This window comes from Artibeus jamaicensis, unplaced genomic scaffold, assembly GCF_021234435.1.
Source record: "Artibeus jamaicensis isolate MK-2021 breed Jamaican fruit bat unplaced genomic scaffold, CSHL_Jam_final contig_432, whole genome shotgun sequence".
NCBI classification, from domain to species: Eukaryota; Metazoa; Chordata; class Mammalia; order Chiroptera; family Phyllostomidae; genus Artibeus; species Artibeus jamaicensis.
Window position 1 is genome coordinate 10219631 of NW_026521828.1, and position 27295 is coordinate 10246925.

Sequence of the window (27295 nt, forward strand, 5' to 3'; positions counted from 1 at the left end):
ACTCTGCGCGGAAAGAATACTTCCGGGGTAATAGGAGCAGCTCGTCGGCAACAGTGGCGGCGGTGCGGGCAGCAGCAGGCTAGGTGCGGGGCTTCCAGGGAGGAGGCTGGTTGGGTGCGGGGTTCCGGAGCCGCCTCTCCGCGGCGGGGGAGGGAGATGAAGCGGTGTGGGGCTAGGCGGCGGATGCCTCGCGGCCGGACGCTGAGGCTGCGGAAGCGCTTTGGTTTGTGAAGCGCTACATTTGTATTAGGAAAACTGGTCTTGGGCTAGACGTTGTCAACTTTGTGCTTATTTACACTAGACTTGTTTTTGTGTCTGGGAAGACGTGAGAGCGCATATTGTCCCTCTAGAGACAGCTTATTAATAGCGATATTAATCATGTGAACAACCACAAGTACTGTCAGTAGCTGACCCAGCCTCTGCTCCAAGCCCCTCAAGTACATCGTGCCATTGAATGTTTATATGAACCTTGCCAAATAGCTATTATGGCACTATTCCTGGTAGCATTTTGCAAACGAGGAAACGGATTCGCAGATGGGTGAAGAAACTGCCTCACAATTACTGCAGTACAGAGTCGGCAGGAAGTCGCTCTAACTCCAGAGCCCGAGCTCTTGGTTACTAAACTAAATCTCTTTCCATTCTGGTAGCTGTGTGGCTGGAAGTTCTACAAGAAAATGGGAGTGGGGATGGGTGTGTGTGTGTGTGTGTGTGTGTGTGTGTCAAGTGTATACATTTTTCCTTTTTAAAAAATGACTCAGCCATTTAGTTTTGCTTGTAAGGTCCCAGTTCTTGGAGTCTTTCTCCTCCAATTAGGAAAATAACACACTTATTACAGAATACTTGGAAAACTTACAAAAGCATTAAGTAGTGCCAATCCATGTACTTGGTATTTATTCCTCTCCCCACCTTTCCTGCTAGATTATGAACCCATTGAGAATAGGGGTGGTGCAAGCCATCTAATAAGGAATAAACAGCCAGCACGACAAAAACTCTTCCCACCTAGCTCAAAAGTCTAGCACATTCTAGATGTTCATTAAGTCTTTATTACACAAATGAAAGAATAGTGATAACCAGTGTTTAGTGTGTTACAGTGTGCCCTTCCAGCCTTTTATAAGATTATAGAAATTACATAGTGTATATATACTATGTGTAATATGCTGTGTTTAAATGTATATATATATATATGTATTACTGTGTGTTTGGAGAGAGCATAAGGAGAGTGAAAAATATAGTTAAAAAGTACATATTCAACTACATAAAATATTAATTAAATTTCATGCCAGAACGGTGTAGTCTTTCCTTTTAGGTGCTTGAAGTAAGTGGGGCAGAGATTGTATCTTTATTTCTCAGTCTCCAGAGCTTGGTACCTAGTAGGTACTCAACAAATGTTTGTAAGGGAATGAATGAATGAAGGAGTATTACAGACTTGGTTTATATGTCTACAGATAATTGTATCTAGATTATTTTTTCCTATGTGTTTTGGGAATTATAAAGTATATATATCATATAGCCATATGACCTAGGGCCCATGGTGTTATAAAAATCTTTCTAGCTTGTGCTTTCCCACCATTCTCCTCCCTGCCATATTTGCCACTGCTGACGTCTGTCCCTATTCCATACTGTCAGACCTCAGGCCTTTGAGCTTTCCCATGTGCTGTTTCACACCCTCGAACTCTCTCATCGACGTCTTCATCTGTCAAAATCCTGAGTGCTCTTTAAAGCAGGTGTTGCAAGGTCAGATGCTTGTAGGGGCTATAAACAGGTTGATTTGGGTGGAGATTATTTGTAAACGAAGTTTGAGTTTTAGATGTTAGCAATTAATATTAAAAAAGGTTTAAGCCCTGTGCAGGTCAAATAAAACCATCTGCAGGTTGGTTTTGACATTTAAAAATCCTTGTTTGTGGCCAGTATTCTATGTTTATTTCAGACATGTTGTCCATGAATATTATTCCTTATTTCTAGCAGGCTTCTCTCTCTATATTTCAGCATTTTGTGTATACCTCATTTATAGAACTCCTTCCAAGGTGCCTTAATTGTTAACACATCTCTCTTTTATAGTGCATTAGAAATATTTTTATGGCATGGATTATGTCTAATTCTGCACTTAGTATATAGTAGTACAAAATCTGTGCTTATACATACATAAGGTCCCATTGTGTGTATATGTATGTATGTATGGAATACATATATTTCTTCTCTGGTGAAAATTTGGGTGTCCTGCAAACTAACATCAGCTCTTTGTAAAAACACCGATAGTATCTTGGCTTTAATTGTGAAACAGCTATACTTCTGGAAAGAATTTAATTGGTTAACATTGCTATTCAGTTGCTGGTCTGATGTAAATCATATATGATGGAATGATTAATGACTAAAAACATTTTTTAAAATGTCAGTATAAAAGGAAAAATTGATAAATTGGACCTCATTGAAATTAAAACATTTTGCTTTGTGAAAGATGCATTAAAGAGGATGAAAATATAAACTACAAACTGGGGTGAAATATTTGCAAACCACATATCTGACAAAAGACTTGAATGTAGAATATAAAAGGAGCTCGAAATTTCACATTAAAAGATAAAATCCAATTAGAAAATGAGCAAAAGATACAAATAAATATTTCACTGAAGAATATGTACAGGTGGCAAATGAGCACATGAAAAGATGTTCAGTACTATTAGCAACTGGAGAAATGCAACTTAAAGCCACAGTGAGATATTACACACCTATCAGAATGGGTCAAGTAAAAAATAATACTACCAAATGCTGGTAAGAGTGTAGAGAAACTTGATCACTAATACATTGCTGGTGAGAATGCTATTTTGGAAAAGAGTATGACAGTTTCTTAAAAATTTGAATAAGTACTGGTGATGGTGCTCTTGGTCATTTGTTCCAGAGAAATGAAAGCTTACGTTTTCATGAACAGTTGTCCATGAATATTCATATCTGTTTTATTTGTAATAGTCCCAAACTGGAACAGCTCTGATATTCTTCAACAGTTAAATGGTGAAACAAACAGATACAACCATATCAAGGAATAATACTACTCAGCAATAAAAAGGAGAAGCTGTTAGCACAACAACTTCGATGGATCTTGAGGGTCCTATACTAAGTGAAAAAAGTTGATCTCAAAAAGTTACATACTCTATGATTGCATTTATAAAACATCTTGAAATGACAAAATTATAGAGATGAACAGACTAGTGGTTGTCATAAGATAGGAGGAGGATGAGATGCAGCTATAAAAGAATAACCCAAGGGATCCTTGTGATTAAACGTTTCTGTATCCTGACTGGTGATGATCACAGAAATATATATATGATAACTTTTTGTAGAACTGATTACACATGCACAAAATGAACTGTTGAAATCTGAGTAAGGTTGGCAGATTATCAATATCCTGTTTGTTATATTATACTATAATTATACAAATTGTTACCATTGGGGGAAACTGAGTGAAGGGTATGTCAGATTTCTCTATTATTTCTTAAACTTGCATGTGAGTCTGTGGTGATCCCAAAATAAAAGTTTAAAAATAACTTACGCAAAAAAGCCTATATAGTTAGTTTTTTCTTGGGCCTTTATTTTACCAGGTGATGATCTAATCATGTCGGATAAAGATGATATTGAGACTCCAGTGACAACTGAAGCAGTCCCCAGCCTTGAAGATGGGAACTCTGAGCCAGCCAAGAATTCTGAGTCTGTTGACCAAAGTATCAAGCCAGAGAGTAAACCAGAACCTGTAGTTTCTACTAGAAAGAGACCAGAATCCAAACCTTCCAGTGACCTTGAAACTTCAGAAGTTCTTCCTATTCAAGCACCACAGGCTGCAGGCAAAGTAGAGTGTCTGTTAAAAATTGAGATTAAAAAATGATAGGGTTAAAAATAATTTGGAATCAATGTCAATTTAGGATTATACCTTTTTTTATAACCATAAAACAATATTCTCAGTTTTGTAACTGAGTAATTGTCTTTGCTGTGTGGTGCTTACATGCAGGTTACATATATCTGTCAATGTAACAATATATTTCTTTAGCCAAATAATATGTATTTGTTTGCTCATACTTTTGGCCAGTAATTAGATGCTTTGTGTATAGACTCTTATTTTCCTCTAATTTTTACATTTTCTTTTGCCTTTTGTTTTTCTGGATACTGGGAAAAATAGGAGACTGTTTCCAAAGATGTACCCCAGACTGGATGGGGTTATTGGGGCAGCTGGGGCAAGTCCTTGCTTTCTTCAGCCTCCGCTACAGTAGCCACAGTAGGTAAGGTCGTCAGCTATTTTATTAATTTTTATGTGTATTTTGCTGTAGATCTGTGTTAAAAGTGATTTTATTAATTTCTGTTTTATGTTTACTTGATTGTTTGAGGATGCATTAGTAATGAGTATTACAGCCACTAGAATTTGCAGCATTTTCTCCTTGCAAAGTTGATGTTTAGGACTTGTTAATATAAAACTATTCTTTGGTGACAATGAATTATTTTTTTTTCTTTTGGTAAGGATACATTTTCCAAAATTATGTAAGCTCAAAAATAACATGTTTCTGTGGCTACAATGAAATTAAAAATTCATGGGTTTGACTTTTGGTTTGTTTAGATTTAGTGACTAATAGCAAGTAATATTAAAATATAAAATATTTTATAAAATATTTTATAAAATATAAAATATAAAATATTGAAATATAAAATGTTACCGTTTTTCTCGTTAGGACAAGGTATTACAAATGTCATTGAGAAGGCAGAGATTTCCCTTGGAATCCCTCCTCCCAGTGAAATTTCAAGTGAGGTCCAATATGCAACAGGTCAGTATATGGAAACATGAAGACCTAGAATTATGTATCAAAATGGAAAGGTTGACCTCATTTTTTAGTAGAAAATTATTGAGTGTCCGATATTCAGGGCATGATAGAGGACTGGTAAGAAAGGGCAGTTGGAATCTTTGGCTGATAGAAGTCTATGTCATTTCACCACTCATGTATCACTTCACTTTTTTCATCTGTGAAATGGGATGATATATATTTCAAAGGATTTTTATAAACCTTAAATAAATAAGGCCATGAATGTAGAATGTAAAAATTGGCCATTATATTGCTTGCCACAATTAGAGTTTAGTAAGAGCTGAATTCGAAACTATCATACTACAAAAAAATATTTTAATGTGTTAATTTTGGGGGTGTATTTTTGTGCTTGGACTTTTATGAAGGTGAAATGTAATTTTAGAGGCCTGCCTTGATCAAGTAGAAAACTTTTAAGCCTAAAGAACAGAGTTATAACCAGGGATCAAGAAGGCCGTGCATCATAAAATAGAAAGCTTTTTCAGGGCCTGAGTTTGCTTCTTCATACCTCAGGGGCTTTATTATCTCCCATTCTTGCTTTTCTCTGCTCATCTCTGTCATTTTTCTTTCTAATCACTGACTTTCTCTGCTTGTTGTCCTCCTGCTCCAGCTTTATATTGAGTCCTAATGTAAGTACCCATCAGGTACTGTTTGGTATCAGTTATTTCCATTTTTTAATTCCCAGGAGAGAGAATTATATTAACCTAAGCTTGGGTCACGTGCCCTTGCAAGGTCAACTCTGGTTACAAGACAAGATCCCATTATATAACATGACCGTAAAGGACCACACGAATGAGTTGGCAACAGTGTTGTTAGTGATATCTGCATCAGGCTACTTTGGTTGCAAGGAACAGAATATGTGACCAAACGTCAGTTTATTTTTCTCACGAGAACTTCAGAAATAGGCTGTTCCAGAGTTAGTGGCTCATTGATGGCAGAGTTGTGCATTGGATTTTCTGCAATTTTCCTTGTCTCTTTGTGGATGCCAGATAATACTGCAGCTCCAAGTACAGTGTTCTAATACATTTGTGCTCAAAGTCAGGAAGTTAGTGGATGCCGTTTATCCTTCCTTTGAAGAGGAAAAGTTTTCCCAGCAGCCCCTGGCATATTTCTCAGATTTCATTGGCTATAACAGGATCTTGTGTTCTTGCTGTAGCAGCAAGAGGTGCTGGGAGAGTGAGTTTTGGTCATAATAATAAATCTCCATATCAGGAGGTAGGCTTGGCAGGAAAGGAAAAGGAGATTAGAAATGGCTTCGGATAACTGCAGTGTCTTTCACAAGACCTAAAAGTGTACCACACAAGCCATGTTTTAAGAAGGGCATTGAAAAATTGGAGTGGGGGGAAAAAAAGAACTGGAGTGAATCTTGAAAAAAGTGAGCCAATAGAAGTACTGTTTTACGAGAGAAAGTTGAAGGCATCATGGATATTGAATCTGGAAATCTGGAAAGGGGAGATTGGGAGAATAGATTGACTCTTCTTATGTGTCTGAAGACTACTCTGGAGAACAGGTTTATTATTTGTGGCTCATAAAAAGAGAACTATTACTATGGGAAGTTACATGTACTTAGATTTTAGTTTAATAGTGAGTTTTTGAAATTTAATTTAATTTATTTTTAGAGAGAGGTAGGGAGAAAGAGAAGGAGAGAAACATCAATGTGTGGTTGCCTCTTACAGGCACCCTACGGCCAGCCCAGGCATGTGCCCTAACTGGGAATTGAACTGGCAACCCTTTGGTTCACAGGCTAGCACTCAGTCCACTGAGCCATACCAGCCAAGGCTGATAATGAGTTTTTTACAGAGTTAAAGTGATAAAGAGAACTAAAATTCCTGAGGAGGGGGGTTAATTCCTCTGCTTAAGGGTGTTGTAGCTGGGAAGTTTCTTTTCAGGATTTTGATGGTAAACCAGAGGCCACCAGTGGAAATCATTCAGTCATCTTTTAGGGATGGGACAGGGTGGGTGGAGTGTTTGATCCAAAGACTGTGGTTGAATATACCTGATAATGACAGGAAAGACGAGTAATCAAGGAAATAAGAAATAGGTGGTGTAACCTGGGATTCACACTATTTGTTAAGAGTTTACCCTTCAAGTGTCCTATCTTTATTCTTTTATGCTTTTTAACTCCACAGTCCTTTGCCATTTCTAAAACTGGCAGAATATGAGAAATGAGTACACTAGTGGGTTAAGGAATAAAGCATGTATTATGCTTGCATTTGCATCAAATGCTCATTTCCCTTCCTGGTGTAATTAAACATTATCTTCAGGCATCAAAACTATGGTAGGAAGATTATTTTTCTGAGCTCAGTTGAACCTACTAATTTATTCAGCAAAAATTTATTGAGTGTCTACTCCTGTGAGGCACTATTTTAAGTGCTGTGGAGATATCAGTGAACAAACCAAACAAGGTCTGTACTTCAGGGGTAAAATGAAATGAAAGAAATAGAGAGGTTTTTCATTTTGAATCTAATGGATAAACCCATTGTTGAAAGAACTAACCAGAGCACAAATCAAGTGAAGCCAGATGTGGTTGAGGTTCAAGCAAAGGACTGGAAACTTTGAGCAATTAACTTACATTTTCATGAAGGAAAATATTTGAGTTGGATCTTGAGAATGGGTATGGTTTTGACAGATGGAGAAGCTGTGGTGCAGGAATTTTGAGGTTAAGGGAACAGCATGTATAAAAAATTAAAAAAGCAAGAGGGCATGAAGGTATCTGGGGAAGAGAGAAACCCAGGATTTGTGTAGGGGTAAAGGAGAGACAAGCCTGAAGAGTGGGTTACATGTGCTAGAAATTTTAGTTCATCAAGAAAATCACTTTAAAAAAACTTTGAAAATAGCAATGTTCATTATAAAAAAACTTAGTTAAAAAAAAAGAAAGTTACAAGCAGGTAAGTGAAAAAATCAGATTCTATCCAGAAGTAACATTTGGCAGGTCATTCCAAATTTTTTTTGTGAATGTGAGTAAGCACATTTAGAAAACTGTAATTGTATCTACTTTTAGAAATGACCTACCTTTTTAAAAATCCATCATGTTCTGTGTCAGTAACATGCCAACATCATTTTTAATAGCTGTAGGGAATTCCATATATGTAGGTGTATATTGAATATATAATCACTTTTTGAAGCATTATGCACAATTAAGTATAATATTCTCATACTTATGTCTTTTTGCAATTAGTTTTTAATAGAAAATTCTAAACCTGGAATTGCTGAGTCACAGGGTACTCTCAGATAAACTTGAGATGCAATTTGGCAGATTACTGTCTAAATAACATTCTTTGAAGAGGGAAAAAAAAGGAAAACCTTTTCCCCCATTTATACTCCATGTATGTTTAAGAATGTGCAGGGGAGTCTTGTATATTTATCCACATAATTACCGTTTCTGTTCACCATTCTTTTGTTCACCAGCTGATTCCATTTCTCTTCAGCTTTAAGAATTTCCTTTACATTTCTTATTAGTGCAGATTTGTTGACAGTGAGTTCTCTCAGATTTTGTTTGAAAAAAATTCTCAAGATATTCACTTATTTATTTATTTATTTTTAGAGAGGGGGAAGGGAGGGAGAAAGAGAGGAAGAGAAACATTGACATGTGAGAGAAACATTGACTGGTTTCCTCTCATGTGTGCCCCAGTGAGGGGCCGTACCTGTAAACCAGCCATGTTTTCTGACTTGGAATCGAACTGGCAGCCTTTTGCTTTGCTGAATGATACCCAACCATCTGAGCCACACTGCTTGGAGCTGTTTGAAAATGTTTTTGTTTATATTTTTAAGGATTTATTTAGTTTATCCTTCCATTTTTAAGGCTAGAATTCCAGGATGACATTTTTTCCCCCTTTCATCACTTTAAAAGTGGCATCTAACTGTGTTCTGGCTTACATTCTCTCTGTTGGGAACTGGCTGCTTCTACAATTTCTTTTTATCACTGCTCCTCACTCAGCAGTTTTGATTCTAATGACATACCACCACCATAATGACCATTTTTTGGTGTTTATTCTGCTATAGATTCATCAGACTTCATGGATTTATGAGATAGAATCAGATTTGGAAATGTTTGGCCATTGCTCCCATAATTTTTCTGTCCCCAGGTTTTTCCCGCTAGTATCCCATATACACATTTCTTAAGACAGTGATTGTCCCACAATTTAAGCCTTTTTTCTCTGCGCTTCATTGTTGATAGTTTTTTATAGTTGTCTTCAAGTTCACTGCTGTTTTCTTTTGTTGTGTCTAATGCTGTTAAGTCCATTCAATGACTTTTTATTTTCAGATATTGTATTTTCAACTCTAGAAATTCTATTTGTTTCTTTTTTATATCTTCCACTTCTCACTTCCTTATGTACATATTTTAGTATCCTTGTCTACTAATTCTTATCATCTGTTATTTTTTATTAATTTTTGAATTAATACAATAAAGTTTAATTTATAAATTAGGCACAGCTTATCTCTGTTATTTGAGTCTGTTTCTATTGACCATTTATTCATCTGGATGCTGGACATCACGAGTATTACATTGTTGAGTAGATTTTGTCATCTTTTAAAGGGTATGAGTTTTGTTTGGCTAAGATATTTGTTAAGTTATATATTTGTAGCTTACACTGATCCTTTTAAGACTTATTTTTAAGTTTCTTTAGGGTGAATCTGAAGCAGCCATTACTCTTAAGTGCTAGTTTAGCCCTACTACTAAGGCCTCTGATCTGTCTGAAGTCTCTACCTAGTTCCATGGCGTTTAACTAGGCCTCTCTAGTTAAACTGTGATTGGTCAGAAGTCAGATGTCATGTAACCTGGCGTGAGCTTTGGGTGTTGTTTAGTTTATAGCTCCATAGTAGTTTTTGTCTAGTATCATGGAGTCTGTCAGTGTATAAATAGCTTAGTATTTAGATGAAGAATCAGGAACACTCTTGTGTAGGTTCCTGGATCTCCTTACCTCTCCATACTCCGACTTGCAAATTCCAGGTGCTTCAGCCTTCCTAGGATAAAATTTAAAATAGACTAGATTTGAAAAAGTCATGTTTACTGAGCTGTAATTTACAGACGGTAAAGTTTACTCTTCTTAAGTATATAGTTTTACATGTTTTGACAGACATACAGTCCTGTTTACACTGTAATCACTGTCCATTGTGATTATACAGATAATGAGTATTTTCTATATATAGGCAATCAAGATACAAGAATGTTTTCATTATTCTCCAAAACTTCCGTTGTGTCCATCTACTCTCAGTTCTTGACAGTCACTGATCTCAGCTTGCTGACTCTCTAGTTTACTTTGTTCAGAAGATTGTGTAAATAGAACCGTATTTTCAACGGTTGGGAGGCAGTGTACATAATATTTTATGGACTAAGGGTTTTTACTTTGGTGGACACAGAAAACTGCTTTAAGATATATAAACCTGTTGTGATATATATATATATATATATATATATATATATATATGCCAATTTTAAAATAAAAGGTAAATAGCCATATATATATATATATATATATATATATATATATATCTCGTTTGTCCAAAAGACTGAATTTTATTTCTGAAATGAAAATGGAAAAAGCTATTTTACCTTTTATTTTAAAACAGGCAAATAGTTTAATAAAACAAAAAAGGCTAATACCTTATATGTGGGAAGTAAGGTCTAGTTTTTAAAAAAATTACCTAGGTGCTAACAAAGTAAAACTATTTGTGAGCCATCTCTTTGTGTCTATATATCTCCTCCCTCCTGTAGGGGAGACAAATGCCAAAGAGAATGAAAACTCCTCCCCAGTGATTGGACCGTTTGGTGTATTCTCGACCATCTCGACTGCTGTTCAGAGCACAGTGAGTATAAAGTGCAAGGTGTCCTCCTCCCTTCCGTGACACTGGGGTTTCTGTCCCTCCTTCTTCCTTGAAAAGCCATGGGACTAATTACTCTTATGGCATTCCAAATCACTGAAGATCAGTTACTTTGCTCTTAGGGATAGAGTGAGAACTACTTGGAAACATTCTTTAAAGGGAGGAACAGGAGGTGAAACGTAACAGGCAGTGTACATAATATTTTATGGACTAAGGGTTTTTACTTTGGTGGACATAGAAAACTGCTTTAAGAAAACATTTTTCTCATAACTGCATCTTTTAGGCAAAGGTTAAGTATTATATATGATGGATACTTGTAAAACTATATATGACTAGAAACATTTTTTTTAGGATATTTTATTTACTTATTTATTTAATTTTAATTCTTTTATCTTTAGAGGGGAAGGGAAGGAGAGAGGAGGAGAAACATCAATGTATGGTTGCCTTTTGTGCGTCCCCTGCTGAGAACTGGGTGCAGGGAACCGGCCTGCAGTCCAGGCATGTGCCCTGACTGGGAATCAAACCATGATTGTCTGGTTCGCAGGCCCGTGCTCAATCCACTGAGCTACACCAGCCAGGGCAACTAGAAACATTTTTTAAAGGGTAATATACGTATATTTCCGATATGAGTGTAGATAGCTAGTACTTTCAAATTTTAACTTTTTATTGAAGTATAACACATTTACAGACAAGTGAAGTCCTAAGTGTTCAGTTTGAATTTTCATGATGTGAACACACTGAGACTAACAAGCAACGTGGTGGTATGTCAGATGGCCCCTAGCCTGGCTCCCTGTCACCCATGCCTTCTGCTCTTGCCTGTCAAGATCACCATAGTCCTGATATCTACCATCGTAGATTAATTTTGCCTGCTTTTAAACTGTGTACATGAATGGAATCGTACAGAATGTATGCTGTTGTATCTGGCTTCTTTCACTCAACATTATGTTTGTATGACTTATCCATGGTGAAATTTGTGTGACATATCTGTATTCTTTGCTGTGTTCGTTGTGTGACTGTGATATTTATTCATTCTACAGTTGGTGAGTATTGGGGTAATTTCTAGTTTTTAGCTTTTTTACAGAAAGGCTGCTGTGAGCATTCTTGTATGTCTTTTGATGAACCTCTGTGTAAACATCTACTGAGTGTGTAACCATGTGCGGAATTGCTGGGTCACAGGACATTCATAGGTTTAGTTGTAGTAGATGATGACAGTTTTTCAAAGTGGTTACACCAAGTTATATTCTCACAAGCAGTGTATCGTTGTTTCAGTTGCTTTATATTCTTGCCTGTACTTGGTATTGTAAGCCATTATTTTATATAGTCAAAACATGCAGGTGTCTTTTTTCAGTATTATTGTCATGAGATTGCATGTGTTTCCTAGGGAAAGACCGTTATCAGTGGGGGTTTGGATGCCTTGGAATTCATTGGGAAAAAGACAATGGATGTAATAGCAGAAGGAGATCCTGGATTTAAAAGAACCAAGGATCTAATGAACCGGAATTCTACACTGTCTCAGGTACTGTCTTGACCTGTTTGCTTCTTCTTTCTGGGCTGTTTAAAAATTATTTATTTGTTTTTAGAGAGGGAAAGATAGGGAGAAGGAGAGGGAGAGAAGCATCAGTGTGTGGTTGTTTCTCGCATGCCCCCTACTGGAGGCCTGGCCTGCAACCCAGACATTTGCCCTGACTGGGAATGGAACCCGTGAGCCTTTGGTTCATAGGCTGTCACCCAATCCACTGAACCACACCAGCCGGGGCCCTGTTTTTATATTGATCTGTATTTTTGCCTGTTGTAACTTGGGATGTTGTTAGCATTTCCTTTAGGGAAGTTTTAAATAACTTTTAAATTAAGGCTTAAAAAGTTTTTTTTTCGGTGTGGATAAGAGAGGTGGGAGAGCTCTGGAGGTTAGAAAACTCCCTTGTTTTTTTTCCTCTGCCTTTCCTTCCGGCAGGAGCCTCCTGTCAGTGCAGTATAAGATGCCAACTCCTTTCAGAGTTGTGTATTAGATTAATATTTAAATACTTTCAGAGAAACACCTGGTTCCTTGGGTTTATGTACCCTGTCTGGAATCAAATTATGTGTGATCATTTTTCCCCTGCAGCTCCTAAGTCTAGTAGATTTGAGTCGCAATGCCAAGAAGGAAAGGGTAGTAGGTTTATACTGTTACCCATCTCAGCTTCGCTTCCCTGGACTCTCAAAACTCACCCTTGAGCTCTCATTACTTGTTGCAGGGTAATGCTTCTCTCTCTCTTTCAGGTTTTACGAGAGGCGAAGGAGAAAGAAGAGCAGTGGACCACCAATGAGGTTACTATGGAAACGGACAAGAAAACTCATTATGGGCTACTCTTTGATGAATTTCAAGGCCTTTCACATCTGGAAGCTCTGGAGATGCTTTCCCGCGAAAGTGAAGTAAAGGTAATTCTAACTAAACCAGAAATTTCAACTGGAATAGTCTTTTAATAGTTTCTTTTCTTTTTTGTAGTTAGAAGATGAAATTTCAGGTGGAGCCTTGAGACTCTGAGAATACTGTGAAACGAAGTACTCTGAGAAACAAACTAACAACTAATGTTTGAACTAATTGCTAGAAACAGAATGAGTCAAGTGCTATTTCTCTAAATTTAAACAAAAAGGAGAAATTAACAAAAGTCTTAGTAGCACATTTGTTATGTTTTCTTCACCTTGATCTTTTTTTTTTTTTTTTTTTTTGGCTTAAGCTGCCAATTTGGATACAGTTAACTGTTAGCTTTTAATTAATTCAAGACTTTTATGTTCCCCCTAATTTCTAAGCCATTGTTAAACACTAATAATTTGCAGACATTTCTGTCTTATATTATTTTTGGAAGTACAGATTCTACCTTTCTGTAATGACCAGCTTGTATTAAGGTTCTTAAGGAATAGAGTGTGTGTTGGCTAGTGAGCTCATAATTTGATTTTAATTTGATCTATAGCCTCTTCTTCATTTGAGAATGTTTTTCATCTTTTATATTCCTACAACTTATTATTTTATGTTATATTGATTCAGGTGAAATCTATCCTTAATTCTCTAAGTGGAGAAGAATTAGAGACTCTAAAACTTGAATTGGATCAACTGAAAGAAGCATTTTCTCTAGAAGAGTTCTCTGAGGAAGAGGAGGAAGAGAAAAAAGGTAATAGGAAAACCCAGCATGTGAGTGGGAAGGCTGTGTGTAGTGTGTTTAAATGCATTATATTGCCCTTAAAATAAATTGCTTTCTCTCTGATTACACAAGCCTGATTTTACTTTTTCCGTTCAGAAGTTTCATGCAGATTCTCCGCAGCCTTGCCCCCCGACTAGACATTGTTGTGAGCAGCTGGCCTTATGTGTGTGTCTGCCCGCCACAACTCTCTGCCCCAGACTCTGTGGCTTCTCCACATAACAACACATTGTAACAGACTGGATGTAAAAAAGATCTAAAGACCTGTCTTTAAATTAAACATTAAAGAGGTTTGCAAAGATCTAAAACGTGGCACTTGTATCACCGAAATTTTCCTTTTTCGGAAAATATAATATTCTTAAAAAGTATGTTAATTATTTTTTAAGGTATATTATTTGTGTTAATGAGTAGTGTGGTTTTATTGTTATTTTAATGAATACTTCAAACATTTTAGTTTTAATTTTTAAAATGATGAATGTTGGTTTAATATATAACATACATTAAAAAAGTCTTAGGGGCTCTGAGAAAGTTTTAAGAGTGTAAAGGGGACCAAAAGGTTTCAGATCTGCTAGGTTAAATTCTCATAAACTGCTGTACTTCTGGAAATGTCTCTAATTGTTTTTTTAAAATTGTGCATTGTTATTTCCTTCTGTGCATTTATCTGCCCATTTTAACATTCTCTTCACTATCATTGAGCTTGCTCCTGATTCTCTTCCTAACCCTCATTTCTATTTCTAATCTGTTATGAGTGGAAAACCAGATAACTCATTTAAGTCATGTGTTAAAAGCAGAATGCTTTGAGTGATACTCTTAGGATCTTTCTTGTGAGAGAAGGAAGTAGAGTTGAATGTGTGGATTCTGGACTCAAATGCATTTTTCTTTTTTATTCCCATTTGTGTTCTGCGCTGTGTTCTAGGAAGTCAGACTGGTTGGTTATATAACATTTTTGCTAAATGACATCTTAACTCTATGTCAAGAATCCTGATAAATGGTTTTTGAAAGTAAGCATTTGAAACAGTCTCGTGGTATTGAGAAGGCAATACCTCAAGCATGGTGGGTGAAAGCTGGGCTTAGACCTGGGTTCAAAGTCAAGATCTACCATTTACTAAGTCATGCAACATTGGGAAGTTACTTAACACTGAGTTTCCGTTACCTCAACTATGAGAAGAGGATGCTGTCTTCTCAGATTGTTATAAGGAATAAGTGAAATATTATACATAATTTGTGCTACACAATAAACACTCAACAAATGATGGCTGTTATTTTCATTATTGGGATGGCATAAGTAAATACAGGGTCCCGGAGAAGTAAGGCGGCTTCTCCTCAAGAAGAGGTTGGGAGGGTAATAATTGGGTGCAATAAGTTATAGTTTTAATTTGAACATATACCTAAAATGTCATTAGTGCTGATATTGTCACATTATAGAATTACATGCTTATGATTTTATAATAAGAGATTTTTTAATTAAAAAGGGGCATTATTTTTGCTGGACCCAGTACATAAAGATCTGCATTTTAAAAGTCTCACTTAGCAGGAAACCCATAAATTAATTTTGATTTGCTTAAGTTTTTTTAGTGTTCCTAATGACAATCCCTAGTTATTTATAAACTTAAGTTGTTTGTACATAGTGCCATTAACAGTATTTGTTCAACTTAGTCAACATCTGGCTTTGCATAGTAATCAGAAGTCTCGATCTTTAAATACCATTCAGAGAACTCTGAGGGAGATTTGAAACAGATCAGTTTGTGTTCTGTGATATTTTTCTCTTCAGTTCATTTGCCAGAGATAAGGACTCTGCAGAACTGGCAGTGGAGGCTGCATGCCCTGTTCCTACAGCCCTCCCAGTGATTTGGGTTGGGAATGCAGCCTTGGCATTTAACTGCGTCTCAGTGAAGTGGATAAAAAAAGAAGTGGTGGTAGCAGAGGGGAGAGAAAACCACAGAAGCTGGTTCTGGTGATGCTGGTTATCTTTATAGCGGTCAGCCTATAGCCCTCGCCCCTGTTTTACACAGCTGATCATTTTGCTTTGGAAGGAGACATCCTGTTTAGGGAGATGTTAGCCTGTCTCCTGAGTCCCTCTAAAGTACTGGCCCTGCCTCCTTTCCATCCTTACATACTTTTTTATTCTAGTGCAACAGTTGCTTTTTATGCTCAGGTCTATGGGGGAATACAAGACAATGGTCTCCAAACATTTTTTCATCAACCCTTAGCAGTAAGAGTTTTTTGAGCGCTTAGATCTAATGTAGCCATATTTGAATATTTCTAAATTATACACATGTAATACTATAATAGTATATTGTTTACATTCTAAAGTATGCCCTAAAATAGAATTTCTAAAAGAATGAGACAAATGTCTATAAATTAAAGTTTTATATTTTTCCCCCTGTACTCTATTGGATTATTTTGTGAACTCCTTTGGGTGCATGTATCCTAGTGTGGATTCAGATTCATCCCTTGCACTCACATAATTTTGAGCTTAGCTGGGAAAACAAAATGCCTGCCTAAGAATCTGGTTTCATACTTTGAGACAGATATGATCAGGAGTTGCTTCTGTGAGTTCTATCAGTTATGGTAGTATCATTTAGTGAGGTTAGCTTTTCCCAAAACCATTATACCCAGGATCACTAAGCCTTTGACTTCTCTGCTTTAACTGCCAAGAGAAGGACAAAAAAAATGGCAGATGGCGAGAGAGCCAAGATAGAATTTTTTCCCTAAGGATTTTGAAGAAAAAGCTGCTATGAAGCAGTAGTAATTGTCTCTGATAAACCATGAGCTGGTGCCTAGGAAAGACTCATATGGATTGTTAGTGGTAGAAGATTTCCGTGTGTGAGTTCTCTATGCATTCTGTAGTACAGAGAAGCCTTGGGCGGAGCTTCAAAGGGGATATTGGATAGGATTTAGATGGAAGAGTGGAAAAGATAGTTTTTTGCCATTTGTTTGTGTGTGTTGATTGTTTTTGATCTTGACTCACCTGTTTACATGTACATTTCCATAATACGAGTATTCCATGTTCCCCATCATCTTCCACCAGGCCTATTCCAACAGCCTCCTTACTATCCTTTCAACATTCCAGAGTTTCTTTCCTCTTTCTTTTTACCCACCATTACTTTTCACCTGCATTCTAGATTATCACCTTAGCTTTCTTGCCTCCCTTCCTGCTCCCCTTTCAATCTGCCCCTCTCCCCCAGGAGCCAAAGTTGACCTTTCTAAAATTTAAATAGGACATATCTGTCTATGTTTAAAATCATTCAGTGGCTCCTCATTTGCTTAATTAAAAGTTTGAGTTCCTCAGCATGGTTTTAAGGCCTTGTATTACCTAGCTTCACTTTACCCTTGTCCTTTCTTTTATATTAAGACATTCCCAAGCCCTGGGTGGTGTGGCTCAGTGGATTGAATGCTGGCCTGCGAACCAAAGGGTGGTGCTGCTTTGGTTCCTAGTCAGGGCACATGCAGTCAAGGTTCTCAGTAGGAGGTGCGCCAGATGCAACCACACACTGAAGTTTCCCTCTCTTTCTCCCACCCTTCCCCTCTGTCTAAAAGTAAATAAATAAAATCTTAAAAAAAAAAAGACACTCCCAGCCATATTAAATGTCTAACCATGCTTTTTTTCACCTTGGATCTTTGTACTTGTTTTCTATATTTGAAACTCTTTCCATTCTCCTAACTAAACTTGTACTAATTTTTGGGGTCCAATTTAGGATTTATACTGGGACACTTCCTTGGAAGCACATGCATAGTACTTGCTTAGGACTCTGCCTGCACTAGTTGTCCCTTTATACTTCTGGGATGTAATACACAGAGCACAGGATTTGAGCTGGGGGTAGAAAGGCCAAAATTTGACTCCTAATTTGTTATGAGATTTATGGGAAATAAATTAATGTCTTCAAGGTCTAGTTTCTTCACCTCAAAAATGGGATAATGACACACTTTTTATAAGGCCATTGCAAGAATTCATTGATATATTTATCAGAATTCTATAGGCACGAAGACACTGTGCTCATAGTTACTGCTATTATACTGCTATTAATACTACTGCTACTACCATTCCTCTTCTTGTCGTCTTCTCATCCCACCCTTCCTGTCCCCATGATCCTCACTCACCCATCTATCTACAGTGTTTTTATTGGACTTTTCTTTTTTTTAGGGGATGAAGACTTTACCAAAGAGATAACAGAGCTGTTTTCCCAGCTTCATGTCTCCTCCAAACCAGAGAAACTTGCCAGGGTAAGTGATTACTTCTTGGTGATTTTCTTTCTTTTTCATTTTTTACTTGCATGGATTCAGTGGATAAAGAAGGTAAGACTGTAAATACCTGGCAAGGATGTCACCAAAATCGAGGGTATATTCTGAGTTTCATACCTCCTGCCTGCTTCCTGCTCTCACAGGTTAGCTTGCTGAACTCACTTTCGCACCCCCTCCCATTTCCCTGAACACACACCTGTGCCATCCTCACCTGTTTTTATTTGGAGTGCTTTGGTTGTCTGAAAGTTTAAATTAGGTCACAGAGTTGGTTAGCTAAAGTTGGCAGTGCTCACCAGCCTTCATGATACCAACGGGCCAGCCTCTGTTGAGGTTTTAACTTTTGGCAGTGCTCTGAATGTTTCAGAGAACATTTCAGGATTGTGGCCCTAGCCCTTAGGAAGCTAGAGGTTGCTATTTCCTAGAGCCCAAGGACTCAGGTAATGACCATTTAGCTTGTGGAAATAAGAGAGTCCCATGGCCTAGGCCTTGGTCGTAGATGGTGGTTCCTGAGCTGTCTTTACACATCTGGACTCTGAGGGACTTCAGGCAAAACTTGTTTCCAGAGCAGCACCCACATAGTTTATATGCCAGTGTCAGCTAACGGGACACTATTAACTGGATTTTGGGCTGCTTGCTGCCTCTTCACCCTACTCTCTCGATCTCCAGAAACATTTTGGGACCAGTTAACATCAGGTATCCATTGCTTCCTAGCCAGGGACGGCTGGTAGCCCCACCTTAAAGGCTCAGCCCCAATGCTATATCTGTAATAAAAACTGTGCTCCCTTCAGTTCTCAGCTAAAATATTCTCAGTCTTCTCTGGATGCCTGTTGCCTGGTTACATCTCTGAACACATTCTGTCTATAAGTTACTTAAGTGGATGCCTTCATTTAATTACAATAAACATTTCCTTAGGAAACCAGGACTCTCTAAGTTGCAAATGACAGAAATTCAAGTCAGACTGGCTTAAGAAAAAAGGCGCATTTGTTAGCTCAAATCTAAAATCAAGGGGCAAGACTGGCTTTAGGCATGGCTGTCCACCAGAAGCCTGCCCGACTCCATGTCTTGACCTGCTTTCTCGTTTGGCTTCATTCCTAGGGAAGCCTTTCCACATGTTTGTAAGGTGACTACTGAAAGCCTCGGGGTAACTTTTTCCCGTTGAGTAACTGCAACAGAAAGATTCCCCTTTCGCAGTGATTTTATCAGATGTCCTTGGGCCGATGCCCACTCACCTGGCTTAGGTCACTCTTTCTTCCATGAACTAATAATCACTGGGCTGGGGATTAATATTGTTAGTAGCTAAACCTGAATGGTTTGTCAGCCCTTGGAGCCAGAGGATGGAAGCAACCCCACCCGTACCACATAGAGCCTGTGGTAAAAAGAGTACCTGTTCTCTGCAGTGTGCCAGGCACCACGTGTGCATATCCAACTGACACTCTGCCGCTATTCTCTAACAATGTAGTTTGTTAAGGAGGTAGTCCCGTAGTAAATGTCTGTGTGTTTTAGTAAGTACTAATGAAGGTATACTCAGAGGACCGTGGCCATACAAGGAGGAGTTGTTTAGATGGCCAGTCTCCTGGAAGGCCCTTGAATGTTACCTGGAAGAGATGATGTTTGAGTGGAGGGACTGAGCAAAAAGGAAAAAGGACTCATGGACGTGGACAACAATGTGGTGATTGCTGTGGGGAGGAGGGTGTAAAGTTACTAAATAGTAATGGAAAAAATACAATAAAGATTAAATTACAAAAAAAATAAAATTAAGAGCTATCCTGATTTAGGAGGAAAAAAAATGGGAAGGACATTCTGGACCAAGAGGATAGGTGAACAAAGAGCAGACATGTTATAGGCCGTTAGTACTGGATCATCAAGGGGAAAGTGGTAAGAGATGAAGCTGGAGATACAGGGTTTTAAATCATGTGAAAGAATGTGATCTACTTGATGAGGAATGTTTGTCGAAGGGAAAAGGAATGATCAACTCTGGGCTTATGTAGAATCACTGGTAGCACTGTGGAAGATGGATTTAAGAAGAACCAGATCAGAAGCAGGGAGACCAATCAGAGGGCTGTTGCCCCAAATTGGATCTGAATTTAAGCAGTAATAGAGAGAAAGAGGAGGGGCTGACTGGAGAAGTATGTAGAGTAAAATCAGACCATCTTGGTGACTGACTGGGAAGGAAAGAATTTGGGTGGCTCACGTATGTTGGCTTGGGTGACTGATATGTTTGTTCCAAAACTTTGGGAGAGAAAGGCAATTCAAATTTTGTACGTTTTATATGGGAAGGTCCCATAGGTCCATCATCAGAATGGGTAAATTGTAGTGTGCGTATAAAATGAAATACACACAGCAGTAAATAAGCATGAACTGCTGCTGATGCAACAATTGTGTGGATAAATCTAACAGGTAGCATGTTGTGCATAAGAAACCAGACACAAATTAGAACGTACTTACAATTCCATTTAACATGCATTTTAAGAGAGGTAAAATTAATTTATAGTGAGACAGGAGGGTGGTTACTTTTGGGTAGGGCGAGGAATACTCCCTTTGAGCAGTTTTCACTAGGAAGGGGTTTGGGGGACCTGCTAGGATGATGGAAATGTTTCTTTATCTTGATCTAGGTCACAGATGCATAGCCATGTGCACATGTAAACAGTTCTTGAGTTGTGCTCTGAAGATTTGTGCACTGTACTGTATGTAAGTTATAGCTCAGTTTTTAGTATATGCCAGGCACCATGCTAAGGACAGCAGTGTTAAGTGTTGGAGAGAGATCTAGTAAGTTAAGTACTGAAAAGCCAGATGTTATAAACACGAGCATCAGCTTTCATGATGCCGACATGTTCTTGGTCAGTGCACAGTAATCTTGGTGAGCTGAATTGATTTGTTGATAAATAGTAATCATTTCTTCTATTCAGGCAAGAAATACAGCCTATGAATGGATCAGGACATCTCTGGAGAAGCCATTAGAAGAGAAGGAAGAAAGAGAAAAACAGTTGGAAGGAGAAAAAACTGAACAAATCACTAAAAATTCAATAGAGGTAACCAAAGCAATTAAGGTTTTTGTTTTTATTTTTTTTCCTTGTTAAAGTTTTGGGATGTGAGGGTATTGCTGTCAGGGACCTAAAGCACTCTGCATTTTGTTGCTCTGCCAGCCATGATTTCTAACTTGTCTTCCAAGATTACGTCATCTTAGTTCCCGACTGTAGGGTGGAAGGAAGGAGTAAAGAAAAAGAGACGAAGGGTACATGCGTGGTGTCCTGAGGCTTTCCAGAAGCTGCCACAAGACGCTTTAAATCTTTTGGCGAAAACTTAGTCCCATTTCACACCTGACTTCAGGACAGCCTCTGTTTTTGCAGCTGTGAGTCAAGATGTAGTTACATGACTACTGTGGAAGAAGAAGAGGTTCACTGAAGGGTTTCCAGACACTGAATCTTTTAAGTATGAAAGAAAAAAGGTGGTGTCATTTCCTCCAAGATTAAAAAAAAAAGAAACCTATGCTATGCTTTTCTTTGCCACCCAGGATATCCATGCATTTGCAATTCGGAGCCTAGCAGAACTGACTGCCTGCTCAATTGAACTGTTTCACAAAACAGCAGCTCTGGTTCTGCATGGGGGGAAGCAGGAAGTGACAGCTATGGAAAGAAGCAGAACCCTTTCCCAGTGAGTACTCAGTATCCCTCTAAATGTTACAGATTGCTGAAAGTTTTCTCGGCTTATTTTCAAAATTTTAGAAACTTTACTTGTCAATAAAATGCACCACTATTCACACTGTATCATTCACATATTAGATGTTTGCTTATTTTGGGTTTTAGTTAGTATGTAGCCAAGTATGGTATTTCTTTTTACTGAGCCATTAAGTCTACATTATAATTCTTCCCTTTTTATTAACTACTTTTTACTTTAAAAATTAGTTCTTCTCAGATTATTAGCTTTAGTAGGAATAGGATTTTATATAAATAAAAGCAGAAAACAGTTCTAAGAATCTCAATTCTGTATAATTAAGTTACTAAGTGCTAAGTATATGCCAGGCACCATGCTAAGGCATTTATATGTATCATTTCCAATTTTTATAACAACCCTAGATGATCAGTAAAGCTTTAAATGTGAAGAAGTACAGACTTAAGAGAAGTAATCTGCCCAGGTTATGCAGACTAGGAGTTAAACCCTTTTTTTCCCCACTATTTTGGTGATTTAACAAAAATTTCAAAAATATCCCTGGCTGGTGTGGCTCAGTGGATTGAGTGCCGGCCTGTGAATCAAAGGGGTCGTTGGTTTGATTCCAAGTCAGGGCACATGCCTGGGTTGCAGGCACCATGTTCCTGGTGGGGGGCATGTGAGAGGCAACCACTCCCCCTCTGTCTAAAAATAATAAATAAATAAGTCAAATAATGGAATTTATGTAGTCAAAGCAGGGAAAAGAAGAGCTACTACTTTTTAAATAAATCTCTTAATTGAATAATGAGAATTTCCACTGAAAAGATGTGTGAGAGTGTCCGGCCTGCTGCAGTTGGGAGGGGCCTTCGATGTCCTCCAGGCCTCTCTTTCACCTGCAGTTTGGATGCCCCTCTGTAACATCCCACCAAGAGAGGCCTGGCTTCGTCTTGCACACCCTGAGGATGGGGGACTCAGAACCCCAGAGCAACCTGCTCTGGGGAAAAATGGCTATTTCTTCTGCTTGGAATGCTCATCCAGTCATGACTCACTTTCTCACTGAATGCAGGCTTCCACTCGGTGCTGCTTCCTTTCATCACCTAGTCCAAACTGGTGTCTTCTGCTGTTTTCTAATCCTTCGCTTGCTTTATTTTCTTAGCTCATATCACCACCTAGTGTATGTGTGTGTGTGTATGTATATATGGATGTATGGGTGTGTGTATGTTTATATATATGTTTATATGTACAGTATATATGTGTGTGTATAAACACATACACACCTCCATCCATCTATATATACATATATAGTCTTTCCCTTAATTAGCAAGTGGGTTAGAAGCCATGAAAATTGGGACTTTGCTTGTTTACTGATCCATTCCCAGGACTTAGAGTCAGGCACAAAGAAGACTTTCAAAAAATATTTGTTGAATGAATGCATATTTTATCTATATTTCTAAATGGAATGTAGGATCTTTTAAGCATCATCTTGTCTCTTTAAAATGTATTTTATTTTCTTTGATTTAACTTAAAAGTAGATTACTTTCTAGAGGATTTTGTAGAAAAGTGTTTTTCAAGGAGAGAACCTCCTCTTCCTGTTGCGTGAATGCTTACTCACATGGGTCCCCAAATATGGTAGGCAGCTGACTTAGGCGTATTTACTCCCTTTGAAAGCTTTCTTCTTTCACATTTAGTTCTAGGAGTGATTTGTTTTCTTGTGTCAGCTGTTAAATATAGCTTATTAAAAGACAGAGAGAAGGAAAAGTGAAAAAGGAACCCTCCTGACATTTCTCCTTTCTTTTCTAGGGTGACAGTTGTGCTGTGTAGAGAGCTGTCCACTCTGTCTAAAGAGCTGACCACCTGCCTAACAGCTGCTGGGGTGAGGGTTCCCGCCTGCCGGGGGGCGACTGTCTGTTTCGCTTCGTTTTTCAAAACACCTTTATTAAGATACAGTTTACATGCCATAACATTTGCCCATGTCAAGTGGACAATTCAGTGGTTTTATAATATATTTATAGAATTGTGCAACCATTGCCATAATTAATTTTAGACTATTTTCATCATTTCCCAGAAAACTTCATACCATTACCAGTCATTCCCTTTCCCTCATATTCTTCTATCCCTAAGAAACACTAATCTACTTCCCATCAATGGATTTGTCTGTTCTGGATATTTAATATTAATGGGATCATACAATATATAGTATTTTGTATGTGGTTTCTTCACTTAACATAATCTTCACTTAACATAACACAAGCTTCAAAGTGGGATCATACCCTGTTTTTTAATCTGCTGTGAGTATTTACCACTTCACCCTTTATTCTAGGTCAAAGAAAAGGCAGACATCCTTAATCCGTTAATTACTGCAGTATTTCTAGAGGTTAGTAGTAATTGTTTTTAAGTCTGGGCATTTTGTATTAAGTCTTCTTAAGTCTTTATTTTTTGGCTTTTTTGTTTTTTTTAATGAGATTGGTAGGTTAGCCATATTAATGCATATAGGACCGAAATGGTATGTATCTGATAAATATTCCCTCCTCATTAATTACAAAATATAAAAGATGAAGCTGCTGGGTAAAGTACACAGGAAAAAGTACTATAAGCTATCATTACTTCGTACTTGTACTTGGCAGTTAATGGACAACTCTCAGTGGGTAAATATGAAGGGCTGAAAACTAAAAACGGGGAAGCATTGCTTCTTAAAGAACTATGGTTTATGAGAGATGTATTAAAATGAAACAAAGTAGTTTGTCATTTTCTTGCCAAGAAATTTACTTTGTTTTGTCAAAGGGGTAACCGCGATTACATAATCCTTAGTCCATTAGATAGGAGGAGGTGGGTTGTTTAAATCCATGAAAAGGGGGTGTTCAAGAGGACCCACGATGGATTATATTGCTTCTATGGGTGACACTTTCTGGAGTCCATGTTTTAAGAACTCTATCTTATAAATTAATTGTGTGAACAATTTAGATGTTTGATGATTTGTTTAAAACATGTATGTAAGTCTGGGGGTGGGGAGAAAATATATTTGATAATTGGTTAATATGAATTGAAAAAGACTTTTTTTTTTTTGCTTTTGGACTGTTACTTTAGTTTTAAATTATTTTAAAGTCACCATCAATGAAACACCTTTAATTTTTTTAACTGCACAATTTACCTTGAACAGTCAGAGGGATTATTCTGATCGACTAAACAACCTTTTTTAAAGTAAGTTTGTGATTTAGTGGATGGCAGAGCAGTGTAGGTGAGAGAAGTTTGAGGACCAGGAGCCCAGCCCTGGCAGGTCTTCCCTGGTTTTTGCTGTATGACTAGACACCAGGCATTTATTTATCTTCTTGGCAATCTCATTTTCTTTATTTACAAAATGAGAAATTTAACTGGAGAGTCTCTGAGGTCTGGTTTGGCTTGAAAATTTGATATCGGATGTCTTGCTGAAGATTAATAGTAGGAGTACTTGCCATTGGTAAACTCAAAACAGGTAAACTCACTTGATATGGGTTCTCTGTTGCTATTGTGAGTTAGTTGTTCTTGCTTACAGATTTGAAACATATGTCCTTACAAGTATATGTTTTATCTTAATGTAATGAACTTTGTTGTTATTCTTTTGGAAAATCAGAATTTGTCAGATATAAAAGAAGTCTGACAAAATCTGAGCATGATTTCATAAGGCTTGTTATACATAAATTTGTTGTACTGGACAGAAATATATCTACACTGTATCATCTTCGAAAGCCGTATTCCTGTTTATATTTGTGAGCACCTATCTCATGTTCACTGATTGTAAGTCCATAAAAGAGGAATTATCGCAATGAGCTGGAAATCTTATTGGTGTAGGTTTTATAGGCTTGTGAAATCCTCTTTGAGTAATTGACTAAAATGCTGTGACAGGATCTTTGCATTCAATCAAGGAATAAATAAGCTTTGATTGCCAGGTTTGAGCAGGATGCCAAAGAATGGCTATTATTTCTGATAGACGAGTTGGACAAAACGCTGACTTTTTTTTTTTTTGGTGCTTTCATGCCATCTTAAGAGTTAGATTATTCTTTTCCTTTGTATCTTTACTGAAATGGTTAAGTCTACCCTTATTTGCCAGGCTTCAAGTTCAGTTAGATTTATAAAAATTAATCTTTGTTGTTGCTGTCATTGCTGTCTTATGGTATATTTTTGAAGTGACTGCTTTTTTCTTTTTCTTTTCCATTCCCAACAGGCATCAAATAGTGCTTCTTATATTCAGGATGCCTTTCAGCTCCTCTTACCTGTGCTGGAGATCTCACTCATTGAGAACAAGACTGAGTTGCCAGAGGAATGAGCTGCAGGGCCAGAAGTCTTTGTCAGAACATTGAAGAACAGAGAAGACTGACCTGAGACTTGTGATGGCCGAGAAGTGCCCTTCTGTTTTGGGTACCCTTGCAGAACCGAGGGAGGAGAGTTATGTTAGCATGTAAAAATTCAGGCAGGGTAGTTTCACAGGAAGTTCGTTGCCTTCACTGTTTGGCTGACGTATTCAGATTCTCACACTGCTCTCCCCAGTCGTTATAATTAAGAAATTATTTGAAATAAACTTTTTAAAGAATGTTCAAAAATATTATCTCTAGGTAAAGGTGAGTGGGACATTCAGGAAAAAATATTGGTCTTGTCTTTGATTGTGCAGAACACTAATGATTTTGTTAAGGATACGATTTTGTAGCCCATGGATATGATTGGTTATTAAGCAAGAGAAAAAGTACTTAATTTAACCTGGAATTCATGTGCTTGATCTGTTAATGTCATGCACTTTCTTTCTTTAATAAAATCGATGGCTTTAAGAAACCGAGCATATATAAACTCTGTGATGATTACCCTTTATTACACAAATTCTTGGAATTGGTTAGAAAGTTTCATCTGCTCTTTAATTCTCAGCAGATAGTTGGCATTGAAGAAAAGTTATTGAGTATACTTGTAGCCCCACGAATTAACTATAGCAATAGCAATGTGCCCTTTGGCTTCAGATTGCTCTCCCACCCCAAGGTGACAAGCTCCAAGTTGTAGTTGACCTCTACTCAACTGATTCAAGACCAATAGTGCCATTTAGAGAAACAGTGTTATGTTCGCATGCGTTCTGAGTCTCTGCAGGATGTTTTCCATGCATGTCCCGTGTGCAAGATAAATTCTGTAAGAGCCAGCTCCAAGGAGTGTGGAAGCACTTTTAGTAATCGGGTTTTGGCTCTTCGAATGTTGTTGAGGTGGACTGTAGAGTCCTGTAGAAATGATGTTCATTTGTAACAGGATTCGACCTGTTGGGTATGGTATATTTTTCTTCATTCTTTTTGTTTTAATGTATTCTTCAGCATGTTTATAAATACAACTTTATCTTTTAGGTCTTCAGCCTCCTTTTTGTTCTCTTTGATAATTTAAGAGAGTAAAAGGGTGTTAAACAAGTATATTCTACAAGTTATTTTGGCATTTTCTTTTTTAGAAAGTTGTTCAACTTTGTGATTTTTAATGATTTAGAGAACTTTTGTGAGTTCTACCATTCATCTGCTAAAATCTTTAAATAAAATGAGATAATTGTTTTAATTGATTCCTTTATTTGTTTAAATATGAGCCCTG

General features: G+C 37.5%; 1 protein-coding gene across 2 annotated transcripts; it reads left to right on the forward strand.

Annotated features, from left to right (window-relative positions):
- The first annotated feature begins 4 nt into the window (after nt 1–4).
- Nucleotides 5–26418, forward strand: FAM114A2 (family with sequence similarity 114 member A2). Of its 2 annotated transcripts, none has more exons than XM_037156903.2 (14): nt 5–62; nt 3591–3835; nt 4163–4262; nt 4707–4799; nt 10549–10640; nt 12037–12171; nt 12912–13070; nt 13678–13801; nt 17973–18052; nt 20977–21099; nt 21582–21721; nt 23516–23588; nt 24036–24089; nt 25914–26418. In XM_037156903.2, the coding sequence occupies exons 2-14, from the start codon at nt 3605–3607 to the stop codon at nt 26013–26015; spliced, it is 1506 nt and encodes a 501-aa protein (XP_037012798.2). In that variant the 5' UTR covers nt 5–62; nt 3591–3604; the 3' UTR covers nt 26016–26418. The 2 variants fall into 2 exon arrangements, with proteins under 2 accessions (XP_037012798.2, XP_037012797.2); XM_037156902.2 differs by having other exon boundaries at nt 11–83.
- The last annotated feature ends 877 nt before the right edge of the window (nt 26419–27295 follow it).